This window comes from Aptenodytes forsteri, unplaced genomic scaffold, assembly GCF_000699145.1.
Source record: "Aptenodytes forsteri isolate BGI_AS27 unplaced genomic scaffold, ASM69914v1 Scaffold404, whole genome shotgun sequence".
NCBI lineage: Eukaryota > Metazoa > Chordata > Aves > Sphenisciformes > Spheniscidae > Aptenodytes > Aptenodytes forsteri.
Window position 1 is genome coordinate 1,847,854 of NW_008795629.1, and position 18,718 is coordinate 1,866,571.

Below are 18,718 nucleotides of genomic sequence, written 5' to 3' on the forward strand. Positions count from 1 at the left end.
TGCTTTGGAAATGAAATATCCATTTATGGAGTAATATCTGCATTTGCTAATCCCCTCCCTAATTTCAAAAAGCCACAGAAATTACAGATTAGTCTTTGCTCCTTACAATAAATTGCTTTATGCAGAATCTGAAGGTAGTACATGTAATACAGAAAAATATCCTGAACTTGTGCAAAACAGTTTGGAATAACATACTTTTCAGTATCACATGAATTTTAAAGACAGTTCAAATAATCGTGTTTACTATCTAAAAATTGTTGTAGTAGTCAGCACATCCTTCTTATGCTGCTTAACATGACTACAGCTAACTATCTAGTAAGATACTCCTTACAAGGAGCAACTCTGAAGTGGCCAACTGATAGCACTTATTAAGCCCATTTTTACTTTTGTTAAGTGATGCTAACTTACTAGTAAGATAAGCACAACTTGCCATAACTCTTCTTTCCTCTACCTTAACATAAAATCCTATTAAAAAAAAAAAGCATAAAATTACCTGTTGCTTATTTGTCAAGACCATTTTTGGTTAGTTTAATCATGAAATCAAGTTAATGTAGAGTTATAATCCTTCACTGATCCTAACGTGCCCATGTCTGCAATTTAAGCTTTGTGGTGCAAATATGCAGCACCTTCAATACCACGGTTTTACAGTGCATTTTTACAGTGCTTTTTTTTTTTCCAATTGATTTTGTAAAATTTTTCTTCATCTAAAAGAAAAAGAAAAAAGAAAAAAGAAAAAGATATACTCCTGAATTCATGGGTTGGTAAGCTGACTGCTCCGTAATTCTCAAACCCATTGTCCCAGTAAGCATGTTTTTTTTAAATGCACCTGAAACTAACACTCCATAACCAGTCTTCATTTATACTTTGAGTATCAGTTCATTATCTAAACTTCCAGAGAGATAAGCTTTCAACATAATGATTTTTCATAAGACATCTTTGTCTAAATGTATTACATAAATGGTAAGGTAATCACTGATTTATATAGTAAAAGATAACAGTACAGTTACCACTAACTTGATGCTGACACAACAGTTCCGAATCAGACATTTTAATATCATTAACAGTATACTTTTTCACAATTTAACAAATGAGAAAAAGAAGGCCAAAGTGACTTCTGAATTAGGTGCAATAGCACTGTGTTCAAAACCCACATTTTATTATTCCTTCAGTTACATTTTTATTCAATAAATACCTAGTTTTCATGGAATACATCATGCTAAGTCTTAGATGAGCAGCACAGAGAAGTTGGAACTAAAACTATAGGAACATCACACTAAAAGAGATGAACGCTGGGCCACTGGATGCGATATTTTGCAACATTTACATTACACAGAAGTTTCAAACAGTGATCTCTAGGTAAATGCAAAAGTTCTTTTTTTTTGTTGTTTTGTTTTTTTGTTTGTTTTTTACAAAGAGGGATTTAACCCCAGTACAGACTTATCTCCCTTGCTATACAACCTAAGGACTCTACCTTCAGAATTGTGCAAACTTACATTTCTGAAGTTATCTTCAGAGAATGATGATGACACAAGCCATTTTTTCATCTTTCCGTCCTCAAACACTCATTTTCAGGAAGTAATTTTAAATGGAAAATCCCAAAACATTCAGTTAGATCACCTTGAAATAGTTAACCTTTCAACACCATTTTATGAATAGCTCTGCGTTAACTTTTTGTCCACTTGACTAAATATTTTATGTCTGAACATTTGGGGAACATCTTACCAAATTTTGTATTGTTTCCTCTGAGAACAAACAGAAACAGTATCTGTTGGAAAATGTTCAGATTCCTCTCTTTTAATTGCCACACGTCAAAATCAATAGCCTTTTCAAAAGGGAAAAATAAACCTAAGTCAATTTTTCAACGTACATAATCAGACAACTGCAAAACAAACTGTTTCAGGCCTAATATCTTCTTCCACAGAAGTATTCAGAAGTGTATCCAGATCATTTGTGGCAAAGTGTGGGCAGAAAAACATGGTGGCGATTAATCACCAGGCACCTATGATACAGAGCCTATATCATGCTTAAACTTGTCAGAAGTGACATTTCTATGGCAAAACTGAAAGGCAGTAAAAGAAAGACTCCTTACTATTTTTACTATACTGAATGATAGAAATCAAGTGGATGTGGAAGGACTTAGTGCATAACATTCTTATAAAAGCAATTTTGGTCTTACAGTAGCTATTAGAAAAATGAAATGAATTATATTTTTCCTTTTTTAGTTAAGGAGGTTGGACAAGTTGGAATTGTACAGAGTATCCTTCTACATTTCACACGTACTCGATCAGGTTACTTTGTACCTATGGTGAAGGGAGGAGTTAACAAGGAAATCAGAGTCTGTGCAATCCCAGAAATGAAATGTAATCGGCTATGACTCAAGAGTAACAACATATATTAGGAAAGAACGGGTAAAAGGAGCAGCTGTTGACATTATTACCTGAGCCAAACCTTTTAAGGTGTCAGTGAATAGCAGTCTGTACTTTCCCTTGAAAGCACTACAAGAATTGCTTGGATGATGTCCCTCAAGAGTTTAGGAGTTTAACAAAATCCACAACTTCCTCTCCAAATCTCCATACCATGCTTTTAAATCTGTACCAGAGTGATCAGAGATGCTTCAACACAGAGCATAACAAATACAAATGGCATTACTTAGAAGGGCGTTTTAATGTACATACAAATACTAAAACTTTATGTCAAACTCCCAGGATCATTTGCAGGCAAGAAAATGACAACAGATAATACCATTTTATGAATCTGATCCAGCTCTACCATACAAGACAGATGCCAAAAATAAAAGCTTTTTTCCTTTCAGGAAAAAAAAACCTTAAATGTACAACTTCAGCAAGCTTCCAAGCTATCTCACTGACACACAAGTCAGATTCTTCTGTCATGTGCACGTAGCTTCAAAAATTAAAAGAGCACGTGGATTTTAACTGAATTTCTCAATCCCATGAGACGTTATTTTCTTTCTCCTCCAACATTTCAGGATTTTCCCCAAAAGATAGGAAAGAGAATGGGACACAAAAGCCATTTCTATTCAGTCGTCTTTGTGCAAGGTATCCTGGAAAAGGCTGCATTCTTGTGTAAAGTTGCTGTTGAAACAGAAAGGAGATTATTTTAAAATGTGTGCAAATACATGACAGCACTTAGGCTTATGTTTTTGAGAATTAATACAGAAGAAAGAAATTTGGAAGTTACCTGCATGCAAGTATTTTTGCTAACAATACACAGTGCCTTTAAGTAAAAAAAGAATCAAAATGCTTTTATAGACAAGAAAAGTGTTCCCTTAATTTTGATTCCAGCTAGTTATGCCTTCTTTCTCTTAACACAGATAAAAATAATGAACTGAGAGTAATTAAATAGCCTAGAGTGATCCACAATATCTGAATAACTAGCCAGTAATTGTATTTCTATTAAGTTTCATATCTGCTTGTAGCGTAAAAGCTGAAAGTATAGTTCTGCAGATTAAAAGCAAGAAGCAGCAGCAGCCAGGCACTGGAATAAAACAAAAAGGAATTTTCACAAAGTCTGGATAAAAACATGTGCATCTAAAAGAGATGGATAATCATTTTATACTGAACAATGAGAAAATTGTAGCAATCTTTTTATGATCTAAACATGATTACCTGCTTGAACAATCTACTTTTCTTGATGGAGGGCTTCTATGAAAGCTTCAAGTTTTTCCTGGATTTCCCGAACTTTTTCTGGAGGAATTAAAAAGATCACTGTTGAAATACCTACTACTTAATTGAGGACATGTCCAGAAAGAAAAAAAAAAACCAAACAAAACCAAAACCCCCAAAACAAACCAACCTGCAAACATGAACAAAAACTAATGCTGTTGTCAATATTACCCCATGCATTTATTTTCTTAATTACTAAGATTTAGAACATTTTTCTACATCAGAAGAAATGAAACCCTGTCCTCATATGAAGAACTTCTACGAACATATTTTATGATTATCATGCTAATTTAATAATTCAAAAATTTACCAAAGCAATCCAATACTAGAAACATATTTCAAAAAAAAGAAATTTCTAGATCATGCACAGCAGAACTACTGTACACCTGTTACATGTAGGGAGTTGTTATGTTTTAAATAATGCCCACTAACCCCTTTCTCTTTTAACCAAATATCCTTATTCTCCACAGCAAGTGTCACAAACACTACTAATCATTCTAAAAAGAGTTGAAAGCCAGTGCCCTTTCAACAGGGAGAATTTCAGGGAACCAAACGTCAGTATTCAAGACACCTATTCAAAAGGGCATGCACAATGTTAAGAATGTTTAAAACTTGCACTTGATTTCCTTGCATTTCAGTAGTAACCAGATGGATGTGGGCAGAATCTTATTTTGTATAAATACTAAAGCTGGGAGTTTATTTCTCTACAAAAACACGACTTGAACACAACTACAAATAGTTAGTAAGAATGAAAAGGCAACACTGATTCGGAAAAATTCAGGGGTTTAGGCATTTTTCCACTCTTTTCTCAATTCCATACAACACTTGTCATCGTATAACCTATTTGATTCATTAAATTGCTTATGAAGCAAGATTTAGAATGTTGCTGGAATCCAAAGCCTGCGAGATTTCCTGCTTCTCTCTCACCACATCCTCATTTGAAGCTCCTTCTGTGTGTGATTATAGCCATGAAAAACACACACTTCAGAAACATGAAGGAACAGGGGGAGAGCAGTAGGACAGACAAAAATAAGTTAGATGAGCATAAACACAGACACTTTTTTTTTTTCAAGCTAAAAATACTATTGGATTAAAGCCGTATGTTCCCCTGTATGAGACACCAAGGTTTGAGCTTTTTTTTTTTTTAAAAATCTTTTATTAATGTTTTCTTCTTTTTAGCAATACCATATGTTATAAACTTGCTTTGCTGAGCTGAAATAGCAGCAAAACAGAAAGAAAAATAAAACAATCAGCCTTTAAAGGGATACATAAGCCTGAGTGGGGAAAAAAAAAAAAAAGACCTCCAAAGAGAATGCTCTAAGAATGTAGCTAAGAGAACTAAAAGTTTCATCCAGTAACAAAGTGACAATCCCACAGAAAGTAGAGATCCATTTTAGAGTAATTATAAATGATATTGATAATAATAATAAAAACTCAAGAAAACCCTGTAGTCCTGTTCTAACAGAAGTAGAGAATTTTACTTAGCATTTGAAATAAAATATGGAAAATAGCCTGCATGAGGATGAAGAAATCTCAAACTAGTATCTTTATCACGCAATTCTTAGATGATGAAGGGCAAGCCACTTATACTTTCAACACTTCAGTGTCCCCTTCCCCAATGGTGTGCTTATCTGCAAACACAGATGTACAGCGAGGCTGAATCACACTCTGGGTCCTAAAGAAAACACCAAAGAACCTTCTTGAATTTCAGCTGATTTTGTTTTTTTTAAAGTACTTTGATATTAAATGAAGATTACAGTCAGCGTGAGGACAAAAGCTGTATCTTGGAAGTTAAGAAACAGCAGTAGCTGATTTTTACCGGGGGTGGTGGTGGTGGGTGGAATAGGGGGGAAAAAAAAAAAAAAAAAATCCTCGATTCAGTTCAGGAGAGAGAATCTTTGAAAGCTGCCAATGGGGCGGGGGGGGGGGGGATTACTATCTTTTTAAATAAAAAAAAGAATATGTATTGCTTGCATGTCAGTATATAAACCTCTTGTGTAATGAAAACATTAATTCTATGGCATTTATTTAGGAAAATATTTAGCTTGGCTTCCAATACTGATGCTCTATGCATGTTTACAAAATTAGCCTTTGAAATAATGTCCTATTATCTTGGACAGAGTTGACATATTTTTGGAAACTATTAATCCTGGACCTCACTCTCCAAAATGAGCAGCAGTTGCCAGTGATAACTGGAGATTAGATCTCACGACCCAGATGATCTCCTCATGTTGTGCTTTCAATAGCTTTATTTTTGATGTATTTTTTTTTTAATTGCTACATGCTTTCCCCAAGTATGTTCTTTATATTGATCAAGCCATTAGACTCAGTGAAAGCAGGCAGATTTAGCAGTATTAAATGCAAGTATTTTCCCTTTTCAACCTCTTGCTAATGAAATATTCCAGTCCTGAAAATTAATAGCATCAGCAAGGATCTATAATTATTATTTCACCCTTAAAAAAAGGTTTGTGCCAACAAAATGTATTTTAATTTTCTGATTAGGGCATGTTAAAATAACAGGATAGCAAATATGTATTCCACCAGAATATACTGAATCAGCTGTGTTTGCTCAGAGAACAGACATACTAAAATTGCCTCCATATTACGAGCACTTTATTAGTTTTTATACTTGGACTGAACTGAAATGATTGCTTAACTGTAATAATTATGAGGTCTTGAGGTAATTTAATACTTTGAAAAAACATGCTGGCTATTCTTAAAAAAGAACAGTTACAATGACTGCCAAATAGCTGCAATTATTCATGCTATGCCCTGTATTCTTAGCGGTAGTAAAGCCTTTTGCAGCAGCAGACCCCAGCCAACCTGTAACATTTTCCCACAAGTCCATTCTGTAGCACAGAGAAGCAGTCTGCTAAAGTGGTTTACTTTTTAAATAGGCTAATGGCAGAGTTATGCATTTACACAACACACATCTTAATAAACCAGTAAATATAAATGCTCGGGCAGAACTCTTCTAACGAGTGCAAGTGCAGGGTCTGCAATTCTGGGACAACTGCCCATAGTTTCATCAGCACCACATGACATTGAATTTGGAACAACAATTAATTGTTACAATTCAAGAGTCAGATGTTACCCATCTTTATTTGGGGAATTTCTCTCCTCTGTGAAATGCACAAGCTGTATACCCACATTTGCAGGGTTTTGATCAACACCTAGATCAAAATATTAGTGACTTACACTTGTAAATTATAGTACATTTTGTTTTGAGGAAGGTTTATCAACATGCCAAACCTAGAACATCATTTGGGTTTCAGATAAGAATACTTACATAGTAAGTAAATTAAGGGATAGACAAAGGTGACCTGTTACTCTTTCTAGGTTTTGTGATACTGTGTTTTTCCATGTACAAGTAAGCCACAGATTAAAAGCATTCAGATTGGTAGCAAATTATTTTTGTAACAGGTTGAACTAGCCCCGCACTGTTATACAATGCTCCAATGTCACAGAAGGCTGTTAAAGTACTACACTCTTATTATACAGTATCACAGAAGTTTAAATATATATGATTGCTTACGCTAGATACTAGAAAGACGACGTGGTCTTTGGTAGTTTTAATGCAGACCTGAAGTTACAAATACACAATTCTTCCAGCACCTGTTAAACAGTGATCAAAAATCAGATGAAATCAATGAAGAATAACTGTAACTAAACCCTTGTTTCCATCTTTAGAACAGTAAAATTCACAGGCCTAGGGGCAATGAATGGCTATTCTACTTCTCATTTACCCCGTGTTTACCTAAAAGATAAGCTGGTTCATACATCAACTCATTATGCCTCTTGATCTGATCATGAATATTCCCATAATCCTCCCTCCATATCCCATAAAACTTCACTGACAGAATGAGGAAATTCTTTATTCAGACGTCTTGAGATCCTCATTCATGCTCAGTCTCCTCTTATCTCCACATGAAATGATACTGCTACCCACTCATTTTCTTTTCATTAATCCTGTGATCCTAAATCTAAAAGGCTCAAAACCGGACTAATTGATCTGTAATAAGGATTTGGATACACTGTGAACACAGAAAGACGCAGCCACAGATAAAGTTTGCTTTTCCTAATATCATAAGCTGGTCAGAAGGGAAACCCCTGAAATATTCAGTCTTAAAAGGAGTGCTTGCTTACTGATTGCTGCCTTAGATAGCCAAGCTTATCTACTAATTAACAGTGCAGAAGCTGGGGAATCACTGCTAAAATGAAACAGCTAAAGTAAGTATCAAATGAATCTCCTGAGGTAAGGCCAAAAAATCTCAAAATAATATTAAACACAAATTACAAAAACAAAGTACATAATTGATTTATTTCAGCCATGCTCTAAGTAGCAAGAAAAAATTTTCTAGATTTTTTCCAGCTGCATTTATTGGTTTAACAGAAGATGTGGCCTCTGCCCACAAAACCTGTCTTGCTTATGCTTCTGAAGATAAATGAATTTTGAGACATTCAAATCATACATACTCACCTGCAAAAACCCAATGGTTTTAGCACAGAATTTTAAAGATGTTCATGTCTGTCTGTGCCACAACAGGGAGAAAACTGCATGAGTATTTTAGGCAAATCAAAAAGCTTTTCCTTCCCCTGTTTACAAGTTTGCCCATATGACATCAATTTTCAGTTGCAGCATCAAAAAAAATTGTACAATCTTTCTGGACACAGATCCATCTTTATTTTGTACTTTGACGAAACTTATAGCATGAAACCACCATGATAAAACCGTGTTAATACCTCATAATAAATCCTCCTGTTCTACCTTAAAGTGATTTTTACCTCCAACTACTGTTTACATAGCTTTGATATTTGAAAGCTTATGGTTGTTACTCCTTTTACTCTGGATTCTGCTTAGACTTTAGCCCCCTACTTTTTTTTTTTCTTTTTAATCTTCCTTCCTTTCTTAATCCCTTCCTTGCCTATAAACATTCTCACTGCTTGCTGTGCTACTTCTATGTTATGGTTAATTAACCATAGAGGCAGAAATGTTGAATTTACTGCTGTGAATGCATCATCTTTCCTCTAGTAAAAAGGAAAGCCCAGTCTGTAGTCAGATTTCATCAGAATGCCCAGAAGCACACCATTAAAACCTAGAAATGTCGATCCACAGTTTCCTATTGAAAGCCGAATTTTAGCTTAGGGCTACCTAAGACACAAACCCCATAGCTGTATGCAACCCCCTATTAACAGTCAGGTGGAGAAGCGGGGGGAAATGATCTCTTCGGAGTTCAGCCTTTCGCACCCCATTCCTGGATTTTCTAAGGGCCATGCAAAAGCTTTACTTCTTGTTGAAATAGTATGAGGCAGCACGCTCACAGCCACTCCAAATAATGCCCCAGAAAGCAGACTTTCCACCCACAGTTACAAGACCTGCATCAACATGCTTTCTCATGTATCACACAACCACAGCCTAACAGCTACTATAATTTACCGATCATTGCAGGGTCATGTCCTGCTGAATTTTAGAAAATCCTTTGAAACTACCCATCACATTTTTTGCCAGTTTCCTCTTGTTCACATACCATATTTTCCTCTGGATGAGGCCAAGAGGCAAGCTACAGTTTTTAGGGGGGGGGGGAAGGCAAAACCACCCAGGCTGCCCTTAAAGAGACAGAACATCATTTATCAGCTGCAAAGACAGATTTATAAGAGGGCCCCCTCTGTTCCTTTAAGGCTGCAAAACAGATGGGAAGTGAATGGACAGTCAAAGGGTCAAGAAAACACATGGGAGGTGCTGCTTGTCTGCTGTATGTATGTTCCCAGCATAAGAAAGAGGTCAAGATTGTAACTGCATGGCTGGCTGCAGGAAAGGCCTTTTCTTTAAGCTGTTACAAAGACAAACGCTGTTCCTCATCCTGCTGTCAAACTGCTATAAATATTGGTTTGTCAAGAGAGTTTCAGCCGCTAAAAGTTTTTTAAAAAAGGCTGAGCAGGAGGATGAATCATGTGAATGATTCTTAAACAATTAGCTCATTAGTGTAATAAAAGCACTGCAGAACCCTGAAAAGTTTAAATGGAATTTATAATAGTTCACGTAGCAAATCCATGAATCCTTAGAAATATACAGCCTTTAAAATGCAAGCTTGCAGAAAATAGCCAGCATACTCTTTAGTTACTAGTAGACTGAATGAAGATGCTAACTGATGCTACATGTAGTAGCTTTCCTTTATTGTTACAAAATGTTTCTTCTGTGTATTGCAATCTACAATGAGATTTGAATTTGTGGCCAGTTTAATTGAGTTCTTTCTATAAATTCTGACTTCAAAGTATGCTCACTAGAATGGGATAATTATGATGCAAAAATGTTGTAAATACATTTATAAAACAGGCTTCCCCTCCTAGACATTTAAAGCTAAAAATCCACCATATAAAGCTAGAAATCCACCATTATATTCACCAGTTACTGATGACTTTTCTACTTGCCTTAAATCCCTTTGCTATCCTGAGATAAAAGGTATGTGAATCTGAGCAACATCTAGAATACCTGTACTCCCAGTTATCAGTTCCAGAAAGATGATGAGAAGGGCAGGGACATGCCCTAACTATCCAAGTGCATCAGGTGAGATACTTTCATTATTAAACAGACACAAGATAATATTTCAGTGTCCTCTCAGAAATACTTATTTTAAACCCTAGAACAAGACAAGGTGCTAAACATATTATTTTAACATCACTATTAAAGTCTCCAAGGGTCAGTCAACATATCAATTTCATGGATAAGAGTTCAACAACTACCTGCTAGTGACCTGGTTGAAAATCTCCTTTTGCATGGCATTAACAGGAGAAAACATCAAGGAACCTGTTTCCTACAAAGACACACACACATATATATATTGAGCATTGGAACGTTATTTTAGCATTACTAATAATGCTTTTTAGCACCAGAAACAGGAATTGTGCATTGTGCTGATGGAATTGTAGATTACTAATCAATCAATGTCTTGACCTATAGCTGCCCCAGATTCACAAGCGAGACCTCTGCAGCTTAATGAAACCGCTTCGGCAACACATTTCCCCCTTTTGTTGCAAGTATTAATATAATATTAATTATTAATCCCCATGTATCATATCTGAGCAAAGCTATCAGCTGCCTGTACAAAACAGTATCACCTTTACTTCAGACTAAAGATAACCAGGCAGCAGTAGAAGAGAGCTTGTCCAAAAACACTTCAGCTATTTTTACAAGGTATTGAGCATTGGAACGTTATTTTAGCATTACTAATAATGCTTTTTAGCACCAGAAACAGGAATTGTGCATTGTGCTGATGAAATTGTAGATTACTAATCAATCAATGTCTTGACCTATAGCTGCCCCAGATTCACAAGCGAGACCTCTGCAGCTTAATGAAACCGCTTCGGCAACACATTTCCCCCCTCCTCAGTCGATCAGAACAGAAGCTGACTGTATTTCTTGGAGCGATCCCCGGGGCTCCTCAGGCTGGCAAGCACGAAGTCTTTCTGCCTCTGACAGAGCATGTGAGAACCGAGGTATGGGGCTGAAGCAAAACTGACAACTATGTAGACTACTGACTTTATACAAGATAATGTTTCTACGGGCTATTACACATCAGTCCCGCTTGTTTACAGAAAAGAAACGAAGTATTACCAAATTGTGATGTGAGGTCACAAACTAGTATACATTTCTATACTGTCATTAAGGTTACCTTAATGTACAAATGATTATTAATCTATATTAAGCTGCAAGTTTATGAGTCACGATGTCTGCAATAGCAAGGTAGGACTTGAGCACCTTTCAGTCCTCTGTCTCTACCTTAAATTTTTAATTAAAACTGTTCTAATAACTCAATCTTTCAACACAATTCAGCTGTGCTGCTTACTGGACAGCTAGAAGGAGCTTAGTAGCAGAATGACAAGGCAAACTCATAAAACAGACACACACTTGAATCGGACTTATGACACACAAAGATTTAATTTCAAAATCAAAACTGTTAACCTAGAATGAATCAGAACATGATGATGCTCATTATTTTGGGTGGAAATAGTGAAAAGTATAAAGGCAAACCAGAAATATTACCCAATGATTCATCCAGTAATGTAAAAAAAAAAAAAAGAAAGAATTAACTTTTTCTTATGCAGAAAGGACATATACAGCTATAAAGGTAAGTTACTTATGTAAAGGCTACTATAACCTTAAGGCTATAAAACTGTAAAAAGACTTTAACATAAGAAATAGCCGATATATGTTGGTTCTCCACCCAAAATAAAGCATACTCAATAGTTAGCTAGATAATAAAAGAATATGCTATCAGGACTATTTACGTGAAAGGCTCTCTAAAATACGATGTCGGAAAAGGAAATGGCAGTGAGATAAATTTGTAGATCATAATAATAAACTTCATTTTTGTTAGTCAGAAACTTAAGTCATCATGCCCTGAAGAAAAACAGGTTGTACTATTATTTTTTCTTAGTTTGTTATCATTCCTAGCTGAAAATATTTCCTTCCCTTTTGTTTTTATATAGACTTCCAAATTAGAAGCAAAGTGGAGTCCACTACAACATTAACAATGTGCTGACTTCTCCAGCTTTTGGAAATGTGAATGTCACACTTTACAGTTCCATACTAGTTCAAAACAAATAATTACATTGGTCAGTTTAAAAGTTTGCATTTGTACAAATAGTAATCTCTCCATGATAAGTACTTATTCAAATTTCGATTAATAGGTACCCTCATAAGCAACCAGTACTAAAAAGAAAATAGCATCCAATTAGATGCTTTGATCCTTGCATCATTAAGGAAAGTTTAGGAAAAAAATAAATTTGGCAGACAACACCAGAATGACCCTCAAGTACAAGAGACATGGGTCTAGGGTAAGATTAACAGGCATTAAATATGTCATTACTCATGTAGCAGTTTATCATTATTTTTCAATGTCAACTTTAAGTGATAGGCTTCGCTTAGTCAGTGACAAATGTGCTGAACTTTGTAAGGATCCGTTTTAGAACCTGGACATCAGTGCCTAACTCTTCATCAATAACTTTAAGAAATCACAGCAGACAGACTCTGGTCATCTGGGATTCTTAAGCTAAGTAAACCATCACTCCATCACAGGAGGTTTACAAGTGATGTATGTTCTCCCTTGAGGATTACTTCCCCCTCTGAGAAGATGCAGCTTTTTAAAGCACTTTCTGCCATGACACAAAGCAGGAACTACCTTATCTGCACTTTGACACAGACCGTCCTACACATTCTTCTGGTTTTAATTCATTAGTTTTGTGCAGCTGCCCCAAAACTCAAAGAAAAAAAAAAAAGAAACGTTCAACCAGTGTCTTTCGTGTCAAAACATACTTACTTGGGTTAATTTCATAAATTATCTACATGGAATTAAAATCATCATAATCATGCAAAAACAATTTATTTGCATTCTAACAGAGTACCAGAAAGTTAGCAAATCTACTGAAAATAATGGGATGCATTGTTGTCGACTTCCTCATGTTCAAAGGTAGGGGAAACTGAAGACACAACCGCACAGACTGATTCCAAGTATGTTGCCCTCTGACTTCTTGCGCCACGGAGCACCAGGACCTCTACAGAGCTCAAAGGGAGCGCAGGAGTCATACTGCCACCAGCACACTGGTGACACCAGCACAAGCTTGAACTCATTAAGACACAGACAGCCCACATGAGCACTTTATTTGACTGATTGAGATTTGGGCAGAAATGAATGTGCTCTAAATGACAACCATCCTCTGATAAGATGCAGGCCGTATTAACGTCCTCGGGGAAGCTGCTGGCAGGGGACTGAAGATAGCAGGGAAGATAGCAGCTACCCTGCACATGCTTATCAGAAACTGGAAATCTGTTTGGTGATTCCCAAATCAAAGCCGCTCTGCTTTTGTCTGGTTAGAAGGCCACACATTTCCTGGTGTAACCTTCTGCCAACTCAGGATCAGACTGTAACGGAGTGCTCCTCACCGCTACAACCAGCTGAAAAGAGCAAAGCAAGACTGCTGCCACTTCTGTGAATTGTCTTACAACTATGAAGTGACCCTATTTTTACTTACATAGCTTCTAAAACTCCAATATTTAGGCATCATGGAAGAAACGAGAGCACAAAATAACAGTAATTCTGCAGACTCTAATAAAATTACTCCTCCATTTGGATTTCCTAGGATGCCTTCCTCTTTTTCATGTCTGTCTTTGAGCAGTGGGGGCAACATTTGGGCTCTACATTCAAGTATCTTCAAAATTATACCTTTTTTTCTGTATCTTGTAAACACCAAAAACCGTGTTGGTTCTGAACAAGCACTTTAAGCATTGATTTAAGGACTACTAACCAATGCCTTTTGAGCTGTTTTCTCTGCTTCTGGTTTCTAGGGGAAAATTACCTAAGATCTGCTTATTTGAGAGAAGATCTTTCTCCCTACAGCTGAGCTTTGCCCCCTATGAAACGCTGTGACCTTTTAAAAAAGTTGAAGCTTGTAATAGGCCAGGTTGGATGGGGCTTTGAGCAACCCGGTCTAGTGGAAGGTGTCCCTGCCCATGGCAGAGGGGTTGGAAGTAGATGATCTTTAAGGTCCCTTCCAACCCAAATGATTCTATGATTCTATAACAGAAGAGAAAACGGAAGCAAAAGCTTTAGAAAGCCAAGTCAAAGCATGATCTTAAGGAGCACATGTAATCAACAATGTCATGTAGGACAGAGGTCAAATCAAAATAGCATTGACACTCATCTCAAGGGACTGAAATTTAATTGGCTACAGTAATGACCACAATATAGGATTAGTTTCGCACAACATTTTTATTCTGCAGCTAACAGCAATGAAAGAAAAAAAAAATGTAACCACAGAGCAAGTCATTATCTGCAAAGTACTGCTCGCAGACTTTATCCCCAACTTTGCATAAATGCATAACAAAAAAAGGAGACTCGCTCGGATTTAAATCAGTTTGTTACATACAACACACACGACAGAGCCCACTCAGCTTAGCCAAATACATCACAGAAATTCCAGATCCTGAGTCAGCAACTTGCATATGGAAGTACCAACCTTAGCTAACATTAGCTTTCTAACTCCATTAAAACGGCAAGTTTATGATATTAAATCATTCATGCTCAAAGTTTGCAAGAGGTTTACATTCAACACTAACAGATTCAACACAACAGAAAAAGTAAGTTAAGAATTTAATGCAGTGACTTTAAAAGCAATGACTTTAGATATAAAACTTGAAAGTATTTTACTGTAACACTGGTTTATTTAGTTTTTATATGTTTTAGTCTTTACAAGAAAATAATTAAGTTCTGCAAACTGTTATATTTCATACCTTACAAATGTATGACAGAATTTAAACAAATCGCCCTAAGCTATCTTTTCTGCATGTGAGGGCTCACTCCTCAAAAGTTTCAAAAAGCGTTTGTGCAGAGCGAAGTCTCAGCTAGCCCATGACACCTGTACAGGTGTCAATATTACTGACAAATGAACTTGGAGGCTGACCCCTTCACATTCATACCTAGTAATTTCAGGATCAAGTTTCCACAAGCATTCCGCAAGTCCCTTCCCACCTCCTGCCAATGAATCTCCCTGTGTAAATGCACATGGTTTTACTTACAATTTGGTGAAGTTCTGGGTTTTCTTTTCCTTTTTTAACTTGTGAGGAAACAGGATATTGGATGAATAGTATGCTGACCTAGGAAAGATGCTTTGCATGTACTATCCTTATATGTATTTATCCTGTGCACGTAAAAGATGCCTTTGCAACATGCATAGTTTAGCTGTTTAAAAGGAATAAAGCAGAAGAAATAAGTGAAGATAGAGCACGTGTATTTCTTTCGGGTCTGTGAAATTTCATTTCTAGTGAAGTCAATGGCAAAGATCCTGCTGACTGCCTGAAGCTAGGATTCACCTTAAGTATTCAATGTACATGTGCACCACCTAGCATGTTTTAAATGCTACTGCAATACAAATATATGTAGCTTAGGTTTAGGATAAGACACTAGAAGAGCCCATTTCCTTTCCGAAATGATTAAAGCATTCAGTTCATAACAGTTTTTTAGTAACAAAGGTTAATAAACTAATACTTTCCATGCAGTTGCCAATGCAAAATGTGTAACTGAGGAAAAAAATGACCATCCCTTACAATCTTCTTAAATTGTATGTCATACAAACAAACAAAAAAAACAGAGAGTGGAAAACAAGAGGGATAAGGCTAGGCAAGTGCATCTTCCTCCCAGAGGAAAAAACTAACATCCAAGAAACCATCGCCCACTGCCTAAGCCATGTTCATGCATCAAAAAGCAAGAAAATGTAACCAGAAAGGGGAGGCTGGGCACCAGCTCTGCTGCATGCTCATCCTCCCCACTCCTCCTATAAAGGCCATTCATTGCCATCTTGTGCTGGAAAGCTGTACAGCACCTTAATTACTGTACAAAGTTCACACTATTGAGGAAGTTTGCTTTGGCCCTTTATGTAAAAAGAGCAAGTCCAGCAGAGTGGAATTCTGGAAACAATTAGGTAGTTCTGGGAAGCCTTTCACTGGGAGCTCAACATTAAAAAAAATTGCCATGTTAAAAAGTAGTCTACAGAAAGTTAAGATTTATCCACATGCTATCAATTTTGCATAGAACTACAGAGTATTTCTGCTGAAATTATTACTCTATCCTTTGTGTTAAAAATAAAACAGCAGAAAATATATTATTTATCTTGAAAACAAATTCCTTTACCTACGTATTCATTTGTTTCGGGGGGGGGGGGGAAGTATTACCCAATACTGAAAAACATAATTAAAAAGATATAGTTCTAGGGAAGGTGTGACTTCAAAGAATTGTCTTTTATAAATAATCAACCCACTTTAGCATTGCCATCATAAAGATCCTGAACCTCAGCAAATGCCAGCAGTTTTACCATTTTAACAAATTTTGCAGACCCCCACCACCCCACTTTAAAATACATTTAAAATTTTAAAAACTTTCAGTAAGTACAGAGGCAGCCTGCATGAATGTTCAATGTCAGTCACTTTGGAAAAGTTAAACATGAATACAGGAGAAAACAGTATGAACTAGTAAATACTATAAAAGATTACTGATAGAATTAAAAGATATATACTGACTGATCCATCTTCTAAGGTATTGTAGAAACAGAGGGTAATTAATATTTAAAAAAAAAAAGAAAGTGCAAAACCTTTGCGTACAGCTACACACATTTGTGCATAACACAGCTGTAGGCATTTGAAAGGTCTGACTTGCCACAATAGATACTAGATCTTCCCTCCAGCCACAAGCAGTGCCTTAAAGCCTGCAATACAAACGGGGCAGTCCTGACAAGAGGCATTTTTATGAGTGGAAATTCTCCTTTTAAAGGATTAATGTTTACCATTATACTTCTAGCTCCCTCTACCCCATTTTACTTCTTACAGAACCCAGCACATGGTGTATTTAAGACACTGATTTAACTAAGCATATAGTATAATACTAAGTTGTGTGGAATTAAGTTTCAAGTAACAATATTTTGTCCTTCAGCAATGAGCACAATCAAGATGCATGTGCCAAATGGAAAGTAAATGTAATTCTTCCTGTTGCTGATGATGCTATCCAAGATAGGGCGAAAGACCTGGGTATGTTCTTCAGCTGACAGACAAATTTGCTGGAGAACTTCGATATATATAATGCACCAGAGTTGCAAGGGAGGTTGTAAACAACTGCATTGAAACACCTTCCTACCAATTGCTGAATATGCCTGAAGTACCCAGTTAGACATGCAAGAGACAGACAGCAATTTCCTCTTGCTTCTGCATCCTCAGCAAAACAATAAAGTATCTCAACTGTCCCCACAGTTTAAAAACATGGCATGGAAAATGACTAGGCTGATGGGCTCTGAACTGGCTGTTACTTCTCACAAAAGAACTTGGAGTTGTAGCAGATGGTCCAGTGCAGCCATCAGCTCATTGCTCAGCAGCAGGCAAAAAAGGAAATGGACTACAAGGAATTACTGTAAAAAGACCAGATTAAAAACCAGAAAGCATCATAATGCAACTGTATAAATCCATAATGCAGATACATTTCGAACACTGTGTGCAGTTCTGCTCTTTCATCTCAAAAAGGGTTTAGCAGAACTAAAAAAGGGGGAAAGAGCGGCACGCTGATCGAAGCTATGAAACAATGTCCATGCAAGGAGCAACTACACAGCTGAGAACTTTTCAAGCCAGGAAAAAGAAGAGTAAGTGTGAGTAGCGTAAACATCTATGAAGTCATGAGTGGCACAAAAAACGAATAGAGAAAGATTACTGAATGTTTTTCACAGTGCAAGAACTAAGGAGAACCAAATGAAACTGGCAGGACGCTCAAAAACAAACAAAAGGAAGTACTTTTTCACACAATGTGTAGTAAACTCTGGAACTAATTGCCACAGGATGTTGCAGATGCCAAAGTTTACATGAGTTCAAAAAGCAATTAAGAGACATTCACAGGAGGAAAAAAAAATAATCCATGAATGGCTATGAATCACAAAGATATTACCTCAGGATTAGGAAATCTTGGAACCATAGATCGTTACATGCTGAGAGCACATACCCCGCAAGTACTACTGTATGCTTAACCTGTTCTTATGCTGTTCCCTAAGTAGCCACGCCTGCTCATTGCCAGGGACAGGACACTGGGATACACCAACCACGGGCCTCTTTCAGTACAGGTATTCTTATGGTTTGATTGCATTTTAGGACATTTTTAAAGTCACTTTTTCATCTGCTCTGCCCCTTTTTGTATCTTATGATCCTTTCTCCCAGATGGTCTCTAGTCCTAGGGCTTCTTTATTTTCATAAACTCAGTAATTGTTCACTGGTACAAGTATCATGATGATACTTATGATAAGAGGTACATTTACACTACATTTGAAGCCTTTTTTTGAAGAAAAAGTAACCTTCAGTACATTATAAAATACATAATTTGTTAGAAACCGTTCAAAAGATCTGCTGACACTCTTTAAAATATCTAGAATAAAACCTGAGAAGTAAACATTGAGAAACAGCAAGACTCAGGGCCTAAAGGTCATCGAGAAACATTCATATATAGGGTTAAAAT

At 36.5% G+C, this 18,718-nt stretch overlaps 1 protein-coding gene across 1 annotated transcript in view; it reads right to left on the reverse strand.

Annotated features, from left to right (window-relative positions):
* Positions 1 to 1,036: 1,036 nt before the first annotated feature.
* OPA1 (OPA1, mitochondrial dynamin like GTPase) overlaps positions 1,037 to 18,718 on the reverse strand; it is a 57,989-nt gene continuing 40,307 nt past the window's right edge. The window contains exons 30-31 of the mRNA XM_009282422.1: positions 3,627 to 3,704; positions 1,037 to 3,092 (exon numbers count right to left, since the gene is read on the reverse strand). Coding sequence (XP_009280697.1) covers positions 3,640 to 3,704 — 65 coding nt within the window. The 3' untranslated portion in view covers positions 1,037 to 3,092; positions 3,627 to 3,639. The remainder of the gene's footprint in view (positions 3,093 to 3,626; positions 3,705 to 18,718) is intronic.